The 18,278-nt window shown below is 40.5% G+C and overlaps 1 protein-coding gene across 1 annotated transcript in view; it reads left to right on the top strand.

The window, feature by feature from the left end:
- Nucleotides 1-367: 367 nt before the first annotated feature.
- The window catches only part of GNAI3 (G protein subunit alpha i3), a 29,679-nt gene continuing 11,768 nt past the window's right edge, over nt 368-18,278 (top strand). Inside the window, exons 1-5 of the mRNA XM_048496132.1 lie at nt 368-586; nt 11,782-11,824; nt 12,242-12,383; nt 14,008-14,165; nt 17,895-18,023. Of these exons, the coding sequence (XP_048352089.1) occupies nt 469-586; nt 11,782-11,824; nt 12,242-12,383; nt 14,008-14,165; nt 17,895-18,023 (590 nt within the window). The 5' untranslated portion in view covers nt 368-468. The remainder of the gene's footprint in view (nt 587-11,781; nt 11,825-12,241; nt 12,384-14,007; nt 14,166-17,894; nt 18,024-18,278) is intronic.

The raw sequence follows: 18,278 nt of genomic DNA, 5'->3' as shown, positions 1-18,278 counted from the left end.
TCCTTTTGCGGGGAGGTGGATGCAATGGGTAGATACGTTGCCACTGCAGAGACAACTTAAAGCATTTTCGCCCCTGTTTCCTGTGTACCGCTGTTACTTATCACCGCTGCAATTAAAAAACGGGGTAAAAAAGTAACCAGGAAGCCCCTTCTCCAGAAAAGAAGTCTGAGGATGTTAACTTGCCAGTACTACAACTCCCGGCGTACATTGCGCCTTCGGAACCTGACTAGCCTAGCGGACGTTGTTCTTGTTCGTCACCATGACGACGGCGCACCGAGACGCACGCGTGGACTACCCTTCCCAGCGTGCCGTTGGGTCTACGTAAGGAGGGCGTTGAGAGGCGGAAGTGGGTTGGTTTCCGTTGCCTCCCTTTCCACACGCCCCTCCTCTCTGGTTCCCCTGAGGCCGCGGAGGAGGAGGAGGAGGAGAGCGAGGGGCGCCGCTCGCCTCTCTCGCCTGGTCGCCGCGATGGGCTGCACGCTGAGCGCCGAGGACAAGGCGGCCGCCGAGCGGAGCCGCATGATAGACCGCAACCTGCGCGAGGACGGCGAGAAGGCGGCCAAGGAGGTGAAACTGCTTCTGCTCGGTAAGAAGCCAGGAACGGCGGCGGCGGCCGAGGGGCAGGGTGGGGCCGGGGCCTTCCGCACGGACTCTCCCGGGGTGGAGGTGAAGGGGAGGCCGCCTGCGCCTCTGCTCGCCCGAGCGCTGCTTCTGCCAGCCAGGCTAAGGGGCAGCCTCCCTCCGCCTTGACGGGTGGCCTCGGCTGGAACCGCATCTCCGGCCTTCGCGGCTTCGTCGCACGTCGGCTGTCGCGTCGGCTCTCCCGAAGACGACGCCCTTTAGATTCACGGCTGTTTCCCTGGTCGCTTAGGTGGGTTTGAGAGACGTCGTGGTGGTGGTCGCTCGCTCTCCCTCAGACCCCTCAGAGTCTTCAGCAGGCCTTTGAGATGAGCGCCCAGTCCTCCTCCTTCCGGCCTTTCTCGGTGAAATTAAGCTCAGTGGCAGGAAGATGAGGGTTTTCGGGGGGGGGGGGTTGCTTTATTATGAAGTGATCTGAACCACGCAGAGCGGTTTTCATGAGAAGTTCCCCAAGAGGCAGGTTATAAGCGCCAATCTGTCGCGGGCCGCCAGCTGGGCCGTTTTAAGTTTGCATGGACGTTTCTGTGTCTCTTCTAAAAATCTCCTCCTCCTCCAGGTTTCAGTTCGTTGTAGTGGCCTTCTTCTAAGGCGAGGGGGAGAGAGGTTTTCTGTAAAGTACGTGTGTAGGTTGTGCTCAGTACCGTTGTTTGCTTTTCCTGTAGATGACTTCTAAGGCCTTGTGCCTCCGTGCAGAAAAATAAGGTGGTAGTAAACGGCACAAAGAGTTCTTCCACCTCATTCTGCTATGTATGTGGAGGAAGGCTTTGAAGGTGGAGTTTACATCTCTTTGTATGTAATACCCCGGTTCCCTCTACAGAAAAAGTACCATAATGTCTTCACACATAACAAGACTGTGTGTTAACTTCTTCCTTTTTTATTGAGTTTTGCAGGAGTTAACAGTTGTTATACAGCAAAAGAGAATATAACAATAGGCCTGATTGATTTCTCTTGTATAAGGTATAGGTTGTTTTTCACGGGCAGTGGGCAAGTCTGCCCTCATACAGCGATGTCATAGTTGTACCTGTTTTTTCCAGGAGTAATAGGTAAGTGTTGCAAGTGCTGGGTAAAAGGAAATAGTTTATCATGGAATTTAAATCAGAGAGGGAGATTCAACAGCAAATTGCGATTCACAAATGTTGGGAAACAGTCCTGAAAAAATCAGGTTGCAAGATGAGACCATCAGATGACAGGCATAGAAGGAGTAGTGAAGGAAAACAAGAAACCTCAGAAAAAGTAATGAAAAGTTTTACTAATGAACTTTGCTAATGAAATTTATTCTCAGTACTTCTGAGGACATCTATTCCTGAACTTCTTTCTTGTAGTGCTGCTAATAGCACCACATTTTAATGGTCATAAAAACTGAAGTATTCGAACTGATTAACAAAGAGATGATTGGAGTCGGATGTTCTGCTAAACACAAGTTGGAAGAATGAGGGGCAAGTCTTATTATGGGGATCAGAGACAAAAGTTTGATTATTACAGGGTTGAAGGGACACAGAATTATCAAGGCTGTGGATTAATTCAGAGCGGTGTATGGGAGAGTCATGAAATAGGAGATGTGTTCAGGATGGGCTTTATCTTTGAGAATAGCATCTTCTAGTTAGAGGTTGAAATCACTGGTGATCTTTTGTGTGTCAGGGACAATCATACCTGATTGAATTTTCTCTTTAGACTTGTCCTTTCATGCCCAGACTTCATCTTCCAGCAGCCAAACTAGCTGACTGTTATCTTCCATGATTAAAGGTTAGCCATACCTGAAGTGATTTGCTTTAGCCTACACATCTGGTTAATTTAGCCTCGTCTGCATTGAAAGCACACATCTTCCAATGGAGGCTCACCCAATTCTTTCATTTAACGATTCTGTAGGCAAGGGAAGGCCAGGTCTTTCTTAAGATGGCAAGACAAGTAAAATGAGTATGAACCAAAAAAAGTATGGAGACTGAGGTCACAAAACAGAAGCAGAATAGTCATAGCAACAGATGGTGTTCATCACTTGAGTTTTTAAATAGATCAGATGTGACCTTTTTTGGCATATAAGAAAATCTATTTGTGAATAACTTTTCAGATTAGTTTTATAGTTATAAAATACATATTTGATTATTAGAAATATATAGATAGTTCACCTTGCAGTAATTTCATAATTTCTGTCTCTTGTTTTTTTCTACCCACCAGACCTTGCCTTTCTTTGTTGAGTATTGCATTCATGCTTGCCTTATCCATAGGTTGAGAAACTTCATAACAATCCCAAACTTGGTCTCTTTTATGGCCTACTGTCATTATAGATTTTCTCCTGCAGGGAGAGAATACGATAAACCTCTATACACACAACAATCCCAAGACTTTTTTGGGTATTCTGCTCATGAGTTCCACTTTCAGTTTTAACTGCTTGCGCCTCCTTCTCATCTAACGTGCAGATCTGTTCCACTTCAAACAATCCTGCATTTATTGAACTTCTTGAAACTTAGCACTTAAGAGGAAAAGGGTTGATTCTGAGTACATAGATTTGCAAAAGAACAATGGATTAGGGTCTTTTTCTCAACTCAATATGCTGATTTTACAGTTCACTGTGAAGGAGAGGCATGTTATCTCTGCAGATTTTTATTTTCCCTGCTGCATAGGCCTCTTACTGTATTAATCTGACCTACCTCTTAGGCTTGTTGTAAAGTGGTGAGACCTTAGTTACGCTATCCTGCCCTTTTTTGAGGCATAGTGAGATAAAAACATGGTAAAGGATCATAGCATTTTCATGATTCAAAAGTCCTAAAATCCTTAATATCGAGCTTTAGTGTGGCAGTTTTGATTATTTTGTGCCTTAAGGCTTTTGTCTTAATTTCATTCCCCCAGAGGTTATGTGGGTAGATAAGTGCTGAGTTCTACATCTGGGTAACAAAAATGAGGAACATGCATACTGGATGGAAGATCTACTTCTGGGTAGCAGTGTGTGTGAACAGAATCTTGAGGTACGGGTGGATGGTAAGTTAAATATGAGCAGCCAGTGGGCTGCAGCTGCAAAAAAAGGCTAATGCAGTCTTTGGGTGTATCGACAGAGGCATAACATTCAGATCGTAAGATGTCATAGTCCCACTGTGCACTGCTTAGGTCAGGCTTCACCTGGAGTGTGTGTACAGTTCTGGAGCCCTCTCTTCAAAAAGGATGTGGACAGAATGGAGTGGGTGTACAGGAGAGTGTCAAGGATGATCAGGGGCTTGGGGACCAGGCCCTATGAGGAAAGACTGAGGGAATTGGGAATGTGTAATCTGGAGAAGAGATTGAGGGGAAACATGATTGGTTTCTTGAAGTATTTGAAGCACTGTCAGAGGAGGTCAGGGAGCTGTTCCTATTGGCAGCAGAGGATAGGACTCGCAATTATGGGTTTAAATTACAGGCAGAAAGCTACCGACTGGATATTAGGAAAAATATTACAGTAAGGGTTGAGCAACAGTGGAAGGAGCCATCTAGGGGGGTGTCCCCTTCACTGGGGACAAACACTTGTCTGGGATGGTTGATCCAGCATTGATATGTGGGTGGGGGGAGGTTGGACTAGATGGCCTGTATGGCCCTTTGATTCTGATTCTGCCATTCTATTTTTTATTTTGTAAGGCCGCTTCTTTGTGCCTCAGAAGTTTTGATGCTTTTTAATATACATGTAAACAGTTTTTAAAAGCTGATGAAGGGCAAGTGTGACTTCCTTGCAGTTTTTTTGCCATCAAGTCACAGCTGACATGGTGACCCCATAGGGTTTTCAAGGCAAGAGAAGTACAGAGGTGGTTTGCCATTGCAAGGTCTCCCATCCAAATTATAGCCAGGGCTGATCCTGTGTAGCTTTTGAGATCTGATGAGATCAGGGTAGATTGGGCTATCCATATATTTACGGAATTGTCAGGTGAAAAGAAAAATCCTGGTGTGTGGTTTAGAAAATTGAATACTTAGAGAAGAATAATTATGCGGGTAGTGTAGAAGATGTAGGTAGGGAACCCTATTTTCAAATGTCATTTTTATTTAAAGGTATTTTAGGGAGCTTGTCTTTATTGGCCTACTTAATTGCATACATTTACTGATGCAAATACCGTGTTGCCCTGAAAATAAGACAGGGTCTTATATTAATTTTTGCAACAAAAGGGCTTATTTTCGGGGTAGGGCTTATTTTAGGGGAAATACGGTACCTTCACAATTAATTAAGGTGGGCTCTCGGCAGCCCCGTTGCTTCCCTATCACGTGTGATGCAAGTTGCATCCTCATTGGCAGGGAGCACTCTGCTGGATCTCACCATCCTGATCTGTAACTACTGGTAGGGCTTATTTTTGGAGTAGGCCTTATATTTTAAGCCTCCTCCAAAAAGCCTGAAAAATCATGATAGGGCTTATTTTTGGGGAAACATGGTATTTTGATGTGTTTGAGCTTGGTGGGAAGACTGTTCATATCTGCATTAACAATGCATCACAGCTATAGAAATATTGAAGGATTTTAGACCTTTAATGATTAGGTCTTTGCCTCTTTTTCAGAGATGTTGTTATTATTTCTAATCAAGGGTAAATAGCATATGGTTTGTAGCCTTATTTGGAAGTCAGTTCTAGGGAACAATGGAATGATGTAATTGGATATTTGGGAAAAGTGAATGAGTGTTGCCATGGGATTGTGTGCATGGCTACTTAGAAGTAAGTTCCACTGAATTCAGTGGGGCTAATTCTTAGGCAAGCTTATTTAGAATTGAAGTGTTAGATGTGTGATGCCAGAAGTTCTCGATTTGTTCTTTTGTTAAAGGAAAAAACACAGTTTATACCAGTCATCTTAATGGTATTGCTGCCATCAGGCCTGGAAGGGGGGGAGGGTCGGAATGTGCAAGGCAGTCAGTTAATAAACATGATTTGTTGTTGATCACTGAAAATGCAATAGAATATTAAAGCATTCTGTGGTGTCAAGATACAGTTTAACTTTTAAATTGCACAAATACTATTAGGTTGATTGTAATAACATTGAATGAATCTTTGCTTAACTGTCTAAATTCTGTAGAGGCAGCAGGGTAGGAAGGAACTATTCTAGCAGTAAGAATAATGACTGCATTAATTTGATGTAGAAAATATTTTGAAAATACTTTGATGTAGAAAATACTTTGAAGCCACCTTCTGCATTTTATATCACATTTCAAAGTCCATGCTTTTTCTGAAGTTTAGTATGTATGATCTAGGGTTATCACTAACACTTTGAAACAATGTATGCCAAAATACAAATGCATTGGGTTGGATCAAACAACATTTATACAGGTGGATAAACTTCTGCTTTCAGACTGTAACTTTTGCAATTTTTCTCTCCTGTGGTCCTTCTCTTGGGTGAGAGGGGAACCTTAGAATCAGTATTTCAAGTGGCATTTCAAGTGGCCACTGGAAAGGAAGGTCACAAAAGTCATAGTCCACAAACCAAAGTTGCTCTGCCTGTGGAAACCCTGCACTTGATTCAGTTCACCCGGAATATCTTCACTCACCAATGCTTGGCTTTGTTTCAGACTTTAATATTTGGAAATGGAGTCTGGGGAGGAGAGGGATCTCCAGCAGGGTATAACACCATAGAGTCCACTCTCCAAAGCATCCAGGAAAACTGTAATCTGGAGGGAAGTTGTAGTTCTGGGAGATCACCAGTCCCCTCCTGGAGGTTGGCAACCCAAGTGTCTATTGACGTGTCTGTAAACACATAACCAAATTACTAATTTGTAGCATAAAAGTAAATGAAAATTCAACTTTTGTAAATTTCAGTTGCCTCAAGATCTGACTCATCACAGGTATTGAGGCTATTTACCGTAGCATGCTCTGATCAGTCAGTTGATCATACTTGAGGTCAGATACCCAGCAGAGAGGAGATGTTCATTTGTGAGATACCTCCAGTGATCTTTTAAGACTAATCAAATGACACACATGCAGTAAATGAGGGATCTTTCATTAAGCATTTGACAACAATGCTTCTTGTTTAAAGTCTGCTGCTTTATGTGATGGTGGTCTTCAAAAAGGTCTTGAAAATAGTAGGAAAGTGTGGGGTGGTTTTTTGGATGAGGTTTAATTTTTTATGGTGGCAGTTGTGCGAACTGTTATGCAAAATGACTGAATGTGTGATCATAATATTTTCCTCTCTCCGTACTCATACAATGATCGCTGATTTTACTCCAAATAATTCTTCATTTTCCTTTAGGCAAAGGAAATCCTGGAGCATAATGATTTCCATGGTTCCCCCCCCCCCCACCCACACCATAGTCATTCCGTCCATTCAACCACCCATCTTCTCTCCCTCTTCTTCATTGCCACGCAACCTCCATTTTCGGAGGTTTGGGGCGAAGGATGCTCATTCTGGAGTGAAATTGACAAAGTTCAATTAATAGATGGAGCAAGCTCAAGTATGCCCAAGCTACCTTGGCACCTTGCCCCATCAGAAGCGAGTTGGCTGCTGCTTCACCTTTGAGCCTGCCTAAATGGAGAGTTGGGGAAGCTGGGGCTTTCTCTGCCACACATGCATATTGGACCAACTTTCCCTTTCTTACAAAAGGGTACTCAGGGAGGAGCCTTAGGAGCTCCCTAAGCCGGGTATTGACCAGACATAGATCTGCTTTCCCCAGGACAATATTTGGAAGGGTGGGTGTTTCATTCCAATAGATCAGTGCTGGGCTGATCTCCATTTTTGCATCCTCACTTTCTCATTTTGTAAAGATCCCCTCCCCCATCTGGCTTTAATTTAATTTTTTGTGGCGCTAGACTAGCGAAAGGAAACTGTTCTGTGGTTTAAATACCCAGTCTTTCTTTTATGCCCTGTTCCACTTAGATCAGCGGAGGAGGAGGAACTTGGGCTTCATGAAGCTAAGTTTGTTGCTACAAACAATGACAGTAACACTCCCCTCCCCCATACATATAACAGCATCTACTGTCAGTGGGTGTCTGCAGCCAAACTGTGTTTGGTTGGGGAATGTGTGTTTGATAGCTTTCTGTAAATGTTTGCTGAATGGCATCCCACTGGTAAATTCTTGCAGCAAAATGGAAAGCTTAGGGATTGATCAGCAAAGTTTTGATAGAGTAGCACTGCAAAAAATAAAAATAAAACCCCTTGGTGTGCAACTTTACAAAATAGAGGTTGCCTGACAGTGAAGGCGGAATGTAGACTGCCGAAGCAGTTGAGGCAGAACTTGCTTGGCTGCCTCCTGTCACACCTGCTTCTCCGTTTTCTCTGGTGCTGCCTGTAGCTTGCGTGTGTGCTATATGAGTGAGTGAGAGAGAGAGAGAGAGAGAGAGAGAGAGAGAGAGAGAGAGACCTCTTGGTATGAAGCCCCTCTCCCCCAATATTAGTCTAGGGGTAGCAAATCTGAGTTTGTTCAGTGCCTGGCTGGAGAAGCTTCTAGACTGGTCAATTCACTAGCATCAGTGGGGAGATCTCCCCTTCTCGTTCCACCTGTGAATCAAGCCTTGTTAATTTTTTTCTTAGATCTGTGTCCTTTCACTTGTCTAGTACTGCTGATTTAAAAAAACTAGAGGGGGTAAACCATCCTAAATGAATGTTTCTACCAGTGAACTCCCTGAAACCTTCCAAAATGGAGGTTGCATGGCAATGAAGAGGGGGGAAAGAAGGTTGGCAGTGAATGGGTGGAACAGTGGCTCAGGACTGCTGAAGTCTAAAACTGCGGGGCGGAGGGTGGGTGGAGAAAAACTGAGTTAAAATGAAGTCTGAACAACAATGGACAACAAGCACACGTGTGGCTATGCCTAGCTGTGAAGATTCAATTGCCATTACTGTGCAGCTGTAATAAAACAAAAAAGGGGCATATCCCCTTCACTATGTGACAAGTGACGCCGGACACCTGAGCAAGTAAAAGCCAGCTTTTAATTAGATAAGCAGAATGAATAAACCATAGTACAGGAAACAAAATCCACAGAGAAAAAATGATTTAAAAAGCAAACAGAGAATCCATGTACAATATGCTGTAATCTTTCAGATGATTTAAAGTTTCTTTGACTTGATACTGATAGCATTATGGGTATTCTTTCAGTCTTGTAGATGTATCCCTTAGGAACAGATCAGCTTTCTAATATATGGGAATGCAGGAGAATTGTAAGCACTTCCTCTACTCTCCCCATATGTCTGTTCATGAACACTTCCACTGTCCCGTTATTGCAGTACCTTCAGATACATGCTTTGTGAAAGACCAACCAGTTTCGCCTGCATTGTTTTGTAGGGTTTTCCTGTTGTAGCAAAATGGCTAAATTTTCCGAAGTCAACACATTGATTTTTTAGTTTTGCACTCTTTAATGTGTGAATGGAATATTTAAACTGTAGTCACGCCATAGGGAGTCAGGACATTTGCTCTTGCAGTTTTTAAAGCTTTGCCCTAACCAAGGTTTCCTGTACTATATGCTGCAACAATGGCTACCCCCCTTCCCCTTGCCTGAGTGTTTCTGAGAGATGGGGGATCTCCATGTGAGTGAGAGGCTAGTCCACTTGCCCCCTTCTCTCCTGTTTTGTGGAGTAAGTGTCTGCAACCACTGAGACTTATCTGCCCGTTTAGCAGTTTGAGACACTTAGCTATCATTCTGTGTGTGCGCTTGCTGCTGCTCACATACTCCCTTCCCCTGGTTGTGTGAGCCTGTAGCCTGGTCAGCTATTTTGACTATGCATGATTAAATGGACAGGCATTTGAGTAAGAATTTTGAGTAAGAAACCTGAGATCTATAGAAGGCAAAAGAGATCTTTATTTGCTGCCATATAATTCTGTTTTCTAGGAGTATCAGCCCATTAGCAGGAATGCTCCAAAAGCTAATATAAAAGAAACAAGAACAAGGGCTAATTATTACAAGTCACTGGAGTTACCTTGATGTTATTTTCTGAGGTCTGGACACAATCCAAGCTGGAACTTTGACATTGGGGCTGGCTGATACTCCATTTTTCACTGTTTCCTGATCCTTGGCTTGTGCTCTTTCACAGTGTATGCTAAACCTTTTAACTTTATCTTTCCCAGCAGGGAGGGTTTCTCTGACCTATCTTTAAATTGGATATCAGTTACCACATATGTTGGCCTGCAGTTTTACCCAGTCTTAAATTTTTATGACCAGAAATCCGAAAAGCAATCTATCTTTTCCCTTCCTTGCAAATGGTCATATTTATCCTGTCCATTTCTCTCATCCTGAAATCCAAGGTGTGTATTGCTTCTTGCCCAGGAAAGTGTATGGCCTATCTTGGAACCAGTGTCTCTTGCGTGTTTAGCAAAGTATCCTGCACTTCCTTATTGTAACATATGCATGGTGTATATATTATATGCTTGCATGTTATTGATACACAGGCAGAGGTTTGAGGACCCAGGGAGATGAGAAATCCCAGTTTTGTGTTTTTCTGTACACTTGATCCCCCCCCCCCCCCCGGATTTGCAGACCCATATACCTTACCCTGATTACCCTTGTTGTGCAGAATTTTTGATCCACATCAGCATACATGGCTATTAGATGTACAAAGTAGCTGTAGAACACGTAAAACTAATTGTGGGAAATATCTAGACATGAAGAAGTTTTCGAACCTCATACCATTCTGTGCCAGAGAAATTCTTTAAAATCTGATATTGATGCAGTATTGTAAAGTTAATAATTTGAAGAAGTCTTTCCTGCCACCTTGATTTTGTAGGTTTCGAAACATAAAAGATGCAGTAGAATCTTTTATCTATTGATGATTCATGTTAAGGTAAAGGAATTAGATAAACAAAAACTTCTCTTGTATGAGCTTCATTACAACTTTGGTATTCAAAATCACCTAATTAAGACAGTAGTAGGTTAAACTTGTTGCTTGTGTTGGAAAGGAAAGGCTGTTTTTGTAAGAAAGGAATGTTCAGGGTGCTACTGAAACCATGTAAACTGAAGTATTCCAGTTTGCTTCATGTTAGTCAGCATTTTTATAGTGTTGTGGTATTTCCAAGGGATTCTACTTCTTGAAAATACAAAGATTGTACCTTGTCATTCATTGCTGGTCTTCTGACTTCATCTGGCAACACAGTTCTGATGTAAATAAAATCCTGATCTTCTTGTAACTGAACTTGAGGCGTGTTGGTATCTGATCTGCCATTTGGAAGGCTGTAAATATTTTAAACAGTATATTATTCCCACATGCTGAGGAAGTGGCACAAAGGGATAGAAGTTGAGAATTGGGTCTCCATTCACTGAAACAAAAGCTGCTGCTGATGAAATTCATGTAAACTGTTCTTTCCCATCCCAGTACTCTAACTTCGTTTGTGCAACATGCCTTAGAAACAGTCTTCTGGGGAAAGCAACTGCTAGGATACTATTTCCAAGGGATTCTTAAGTACGTAAACAAGAAGCATCATTTGATTCTAGACTATCAACTCATTAAGCTGGTACTTCTGTAAGCCATTATATATGCAGGTGCTCATCTTATTTCAGTATATGTACAACACCTGGAAATTAACTTATCTCACTTTTGTAGGGAAAGGAGTAGAGACATTTGAGTTCAGTAATCCTAATGCCACCTAGTTGGGGGGAAATGATATGGAAAGTCAGTGGGGAAATTGGTAGCTTGGGCCTTCCAGAACGCTTCCCAGTATATGATTGTGAACAATTGTCTCCATTTATTGAATAATACCACTACAAGGACATTTAGAGTGAGGACAGACATCCTTATTCAAACCCCAAGAATTTAATAGAAAATATTTCCTAGAAGTAGCAGAGCTTAATTAGTGCAGCATAAATACACAGGAGTCTGCATGCACCTTAAATAATAGCAAGATTTTATTCCAGAACAAGCTTCATGGGCTAGAACCTCATTTGGCTCTACTCCATAAATGTTTATGATGGAATAATATTGTGTTAGTCTTTAAAGTACTACTAGACCTGTGCCTTTTTCCTAAAAAGCATACTCTATTCTGGAACTTTGCACATATATACATGTTTTGTCGTTCTCTGTCCCCGTGTTTTTTTCCTCCGTCCCCGTGGTTTTTTTGTTAAAAGACTTCTTGCAGAATGGAAAATTTTGTGGCATACTTGTATGGTCCAAAACAGCTGGTTAATGTGACATTTGAGGTTGTTCATTGAAATCCCATGTTCTCAGTTGTCTGGTGTGAGAATTTCATTTGTCTTTAATCAGTCTAGTGCTGATTTGCTTATGTTTGTTTTACAGGAGCCGGAGAATCTGGAAAAAGTACCATTGTGAAACAGATGAAGTAAGTGAAATGGCGTGTAGTTTAGGCTGATAAACAATATGGGCACAATCTACTTGTATCACAGGCATGGTACGTGCATACGTAGCTTCCAAATAGGTTCAGCAGAGCTTTGTTCTCCCTTCCCTCTTTTCCATCCTTATGCAGCATTTAATAAAAGCAACTCAATGGGACAGTAGAAGGAATGAAAGATCTCTAAATGCCATTATTTCCTCTAATGTCTCCATAATGTGTTGTGTGTGTGTGTGTGTGTGTGGGGGGGGTTATCAATATCCTCTAAGATAATTTTGTCTACAGTGCAAGTGGCTTGTATCAAATGTTTACATAGATTGAATTGAAAGTCAAAAATTAAATTTAAAATTCAGTTGGTTAGAATGTGTTTCTTTTCCAGAATCATTCCAGAATGTGTTTCTTTTCCAGAATCATTCATGAGGATGGCTATTCAGAGGATGAATGCAAGCAGTACAAAGTGGTGGTCTACAGCAATACTATTCAGTCTATCATTGCAATAATAAGAGCAATGGGAAGATTAAAGATAGACTTTGGAGAAGTTGCCAGAGCTGTAAGTTAATCTTAATTCAATAGTACTGCAGATCATAATGGTCTGCAATATTCATCTATAAAATTGGAGGTGGAAATGCAAATACGCAAGTTGGTGGTAGTGGTATGCATGCATTTGAGTGTACGTAAGGAACTGATTTGCTTATGTTTGTTTTACTCCACTTTTGTTCTGTTACCATTACCATGATGCCCATGCCATAGCTTTATTCAGCATTTGTTTGAGTGAAATATCATATTAATCAAGCTGCAGTCTTCTATGGCTGTGGATCTGTAATGCACAGTCAGAACAAAAATGCTGCATTGGAATCTTGACAAGCCTTTGTGTAGATTAGTGACATCTCCTTTTGTGAGGACAGTGATTTTACTTGTATAATTTTTGATCCTATACCCTGTTCCACATAAAGACCTAAGTAAAGTTGTAACAGCACTTGCTCCCTCTCACTTGCTCCATACCCCCCAGTCATTGTTTAGTCTTGACTAGGCTGCAGTTTTACTTAGGTATTTATGGTCAATAGGGTATAGCATGGTTTGTATTGTAAATAAAATTATTCTTTCTTAAAATTGAATATCATTCCTGTAATGTTTGTCTGTAGTGCTATTGTAAAAGCAATTATTGAATTTCCTGAAAGTTAATTTTGGCCACTTTTATTCTTGTAAGCTTTATTATTAGTATTAAATAAGGTTTTCATTCTCATAATCAGTTGTTCCTATAGCACTTCCAATTCTTATCTCAGTGAGCTTCATGTCTGAGGTATAATATGAATAAACTTTTTTCTTGATATCTAATGCTGTGTTCACCCTGAGGAAATGGTCCTTGAGAAGTATAATACACCACAGTTTGTCTGTCTTTGTTTTAGAGAGTCAGGGTTCTGACCAGTGTAGTTCACTGTCTGTGCTGTGCACCAAAGAATTGTTCTTTCAACTAGCAATTAATTTTTTAGATGGAGAAACCTTTTGAGGAAGGAAAGAGTCACTGGTGGGTGTGAAAGTCCGCCACACCATTGTAAAACTGCAGCTGAGAAACAGTACTTCCGATGCTCATAGTTGAGCAATGTGTGGTAATGAGGTAGTAGCATTACTACTGATAATTACTGTATTTTGGAACTCTGTATCTTAATGGATTTTTAGTAATTTGGGTAAATGGAGCCTATGTTATATATATTTATATTTTGTATTCTGTTTAGGTGCTCTATTTGTTAATTTGTTGTAATTATGCTGTACACTGCCCAGAGCCCTCTGGGGGAGGGCGGTATATGATTTGAAAATCGAGCTTCAGCGACTATGGCACAAACCAGCCGAGGTCGTCCCAGTGGTAATTGGCACACTGGGTGCCATCCCAAAAACACTAGGGCAGCACTTGAATCATCTTCGAATTGACAAAATTAACATCTGTCAAATTCAGAAGGCAGCCCTGCTGGGATCCGCATGAATACTACGCCGATACATTACACTTCCTAGGCCTCTGGGTGAGGCTTGAATTGTAATGAACGCCAACAACCAGCTAAAGATCTGGCAGCTGTGAAATCTATAATAATAATAATAATAATAATAATAATAATAATAATAATAATAATAATAATAATAATAATAATAATAATAATAATAATACTTACCTTCTTCTGCAGGATGATGCCCGTCAGCTGTTCGTATTGGCAGGAAGTGCAGAGGAAGGAGTTATGACCCCTGAGCTAGCAGGAGTGATAAAGCGGTTATGGAGAGATCCTGGGGTTCAAGCATGCTTCAGCCGATCAAGAGAATACCAGCTTAATGATTCTGCATCGTAGTAAGAATCATTTTACAAGAATCATTTTGAGCACTTTCACAGAATAGCTTGTGTATTTAACTATATAAGAAATTATAGTTTACTTTTCAGAATTGTTCATTTTGCAGAGCGGTTGTGCAAAGGCACTGGGAACTTCTGTGGCTCTTTCTCAAAAGGCTCGAGGAAGCTCTTGATGTGAGGATGTAAAAATGCAGTTCAGAAAAATTCTTCAAGCTTGGTAAACTGGATGGTGTATTGTAAATGGAGGATTGGCTTTGAAGATGCCATGGAATATGCTGTAGTTGAACAAGCCAAGTTTTGTTGTTCAAAGGAGCCATCAGTCTTAGCAATGCTCACTTCTGTTCATTTGTCAGGCCATTGGTCATTCAGTTTTAATGGCACATTTGTTTCCTTGAGATCTCCCTTTTGGAATGTAAAGAGAACTGCAGACCAAAATAGTACTGATCCTCTTCCTTTCTGCAAATGAGTTATCTCCAAAATCATCCAACTTGGTTTTGCCTTGATTAAGCTTGGAAGTCTGCCATTTCATACTCTTATTTAGTCCTGCTCATTGGGAAGAAGTTCAAAATGTGTAGCGTTAAAATATGAAGATAAAATTCCTTGAAGTGTCATGTACACAGGCAACACAGGATATGAAACAAATCTGAAGGAAAATGCTCCTGATTGCCTTTTATCCATTATGTTTGTTAAAACATAGTAATCCTGTTTGGAGAAGAGTGGTAATGTTTTGGATGGCGGTTAAACCTGTTATTACCTCTGCTAACAAACTGTATATAAGTCGACCCACATATAAGTCAAGGCACCTAATTTTACCACAAAAAACTGGGAAAACTTATTGACTCGCGTATAAGTCGAGGGTGGGAAATACAGCAGCTACTGGTAAATTTCAAAAATAAAAATAGATACCAATAAAATTACATTAATTGAGGCAACAGTAGGTTAAATGTTTTTGAATATTTATTTCAAAGAAAAACAGTAAACTAGCTCTGTAAGTGGAAAAGAGGGTCAACAAAAACAATATGCTCTCAAAAATAACTTTAAAAGTACAAAAACCTTAGCTCAATCAGCAACCAATCTAAAACACAAGAGTTAAAATCCTTCAAAACTGGATTTTTGGTCAGGGGAGGAATGTTTATGTTAGCAGTACCAACATTTCAGAGTATGTTTAGGAGACCCTCCTGATGATACTACCAAGGTTTGGGGTTCAAGATGTACTCTGAAAAAAAGCCCTAGCATGATTTTTTGGGATTTTTGGAGGATACTTGAAATATAAGCCCTACTCCAAAAATAAGCCCTAGTTACAGATTCCCCGGCGCAGCTGATCTGGTCACGAGTGGGAAATCATGGGAAAAAATAAGACATCCCCTGAAAATAAGCCCTAACCCATTTTTTAGAGCAAAAATTAATACAAGACCCTGTCTTATTTTTGGGGAAACATGGTAATTCCTTGGTGAGAGATATTTGCTGAATCAGCTGTTCATAGCACCTAATAAGATAGATTTAAACCAGTTTTTCTTGCTCTGAGTTTGGTACTTGAGAGTATTGTATGCAGATGACTAATTTCCCAAAAGGGAAATGTTTCATTTGTTTAAATAATTCACTGGTTATTGTTCTCAAGACTGAATTATTCCCCCGTCCTGAAGTAGCTCTTGTATTTCTCTGAGCCAGCCATTTTATGGCACAGAAATTGCTCAGTTGTCGTTTCATTACCTGAGTTTTATTTTTTAGCTTCATGTCACTGTTCCATTGCCTAATTTAAAAGTGAAACAGCATTCCCTCTAATGTGGGTCCACTGGGAAGGGAAAAAGAGAGAGGGAGATTTTAAAAAATAGTGTAAGCTGCAATAAAATTCTAGTATTCCTATTGGTCATGACTTATATCTGACTTGAAAAGTTGACGTGAAATTTACTTCTCAGCAAAAATACTCTTATTACAAGGAGTTGAGGTAGTAAACCCTGCTCTCTTCAAATGCAGTTAGTAACATCATACTACTACTTTTTAAAAAAAGCCTCAGAAAAGAAACAGCATCCTGGGCAGCAGTTGTACACTGAGTTAAGTTTAAATCATCTAAATGATTTTATGAAAGGAAGATGGCCTAGAAGCAAAAGGGCAAAGGATGCAGACCTGGCCAGATTTACTTAGTAGTATGTCCCACGTTACTCAGTAAGGGTTACTCCCAAGAAAGCATCTTTAGGATTGTACTTTTAAAAAAAGAAATTCTTAATAAAACTATAGACCTGTAATTATCTGAAATTCCTCCTGAAGTAGAAAAACCCAGATTCAGACTTCATGCTGTTGATTGCCATCAGCAAGCTACTGTCTCTCATATTAGCCTGCCTCACTAGTGTATTGTAAGACTACATACTGCTCTTAGCTCCTTGGAGAAAACGTTGTGTACAGGAATAACTAATACTGATCCCTAACATTGAGTGGGCAATATCTGATGGTGAGAAACACTATCTTTAAAGCTATTCAGTGACTTCATGGCTAGATAAGATTTGGTATCCTGAACTCATTGTTCATGTTCCTAATGGTCTGCACTCCATCTTCTCAGCAACTCAGCAGCAAAGCATATTTCAGGCTCTGGATGGTGTTTGTAGACTTTCTGATCCCCAATTGCATATCCTTTGCTTTTTTTATCCAGTTGCTCATCAACATAGAGGTAATTGCTTATTCTTTCTACATTGCAACATGCACACTGTTTAGTTATTTAGGGAATTTATATCCTACCTCTTCAGGGTCCTGATTGAGGCAGCTCATATTTAAAAAGTAAAACTATATCACAATAAGCCAGGGGCATAAAACAGCTATTGAACCTCCTAACATTTCACAAAGCAGACTTCGATGCAGACACATTAAATCAGGTAAAATATAAAAGTCATTAAAAGCCTAAAAAGAAATGTTTGAGCCTGGCACTGAAAAACAGTATGATAGGTTCCAGATGAGCTTCAAGGAGAAAGCACATTCTTTCAATTGCTACCACTGAAAAAGCAGTTATGATAAGGGTTACTTTTTATTTTAAGGGTTACTTTTTATTATTTGTCTAGTACCATAGGCATGCATAACACTTTACACAGTATCATCAGTTTCTTTATGTTTTTTAAACATTTCTATACCACCTTTCAACCCAAGTAGGTTCTCTAAGGTGGCAAACATTACAACATCAAAATATTTTATTAAAGCAGCATTTAAAATCTAAGTATATATAAAATATTTAAACAATTCAATGAAACATAAACACACAACACAACCAGACAGGAGGACCAATAGCAGTTAGTGGGGGAATGCCAAACAAACAAACAATCTTCACCGGTTGTCAGAAAACAACTGTAGAGGGAGACAGATGAAGCTCCCTGGGAGTGTGTTCCAAAGTTCAATGCTATAACCAAGAAGGCCTTTTCTATGGTTGCCACCACAAAACAGGGGGTGGTGGTGAAGACATTCAAAGCAGGTCCTTCCAAGATGACTGGACAGGTAGGTTCATGTTGGAGTAGTTAGTCTTTAAGGTATGTTGTCCTTAAGTTGTACATGGCTTTAAAGATTTATTTGTTTTGCTGTCAAGTCACATTTGATATATGGCATCCCCATAGATTTTGATTTTGTTAAGAATGAGAACACTGTAAAGAGGATTTCTAGAAGCATATCTGGATTAGACTAAGACTAGCTTACTTCAGCATTCACAGGAATGGTATCCCTTACCTGCTTTTTTATATTCTGTCTCTCTTTAAGCTACCTTAATGATCTGGACAGAATATCCCAGCAGAGCTATATTCCAACCCAGCAAGATGTCCTGCGGACCAGAGTGAAAACGACAGGCATTGTAGAGACACACTTTACCTTCAAAGACTTATACTTCAAGTAAGTATGATGTGAACTTCAAGGTGTCACATAGAATACCTTATGTCACAGTTGCTTTGGGTAGGGTGCTGAAGTTTCTACTATTACACCTGCACATGTTTTGCAGTTTTATTTTGACTTCAAATGTAATGCCATACATCTTTGTCACTAAATTCCGTTCTTGCTGGAGATGCTTGATATCGGTTCACTTTTTTATTTTCACTGTTTTGTTCTTTTCAGCTGCTTTTATGTTGGGATCACAGATACAGGTACTGA

The sequence above is a fragment of the Sphaerodactylus townsendi genome, linkage group LG05 (genome assembly GCF_021028975.2).
Source record: "Sphaerodactylus townsendi isolate TG3544 linkage group LG05, MPM_Stown_v2.3, whole genome shotgun sequence".
Classification (NCBI taxonomy): domain Eukaryota; kingdom Metazoa; phylum Chordata; class Lepidosauria; order Squamata; family Sphaerodactylidae; genus Sphaerodactylus; species Sphaerodactylus townsendi.
Note: the sequence above shows the minus strand (reverse complement) of the source record. Positions and strands in the feature narration are given on the sequence as shown.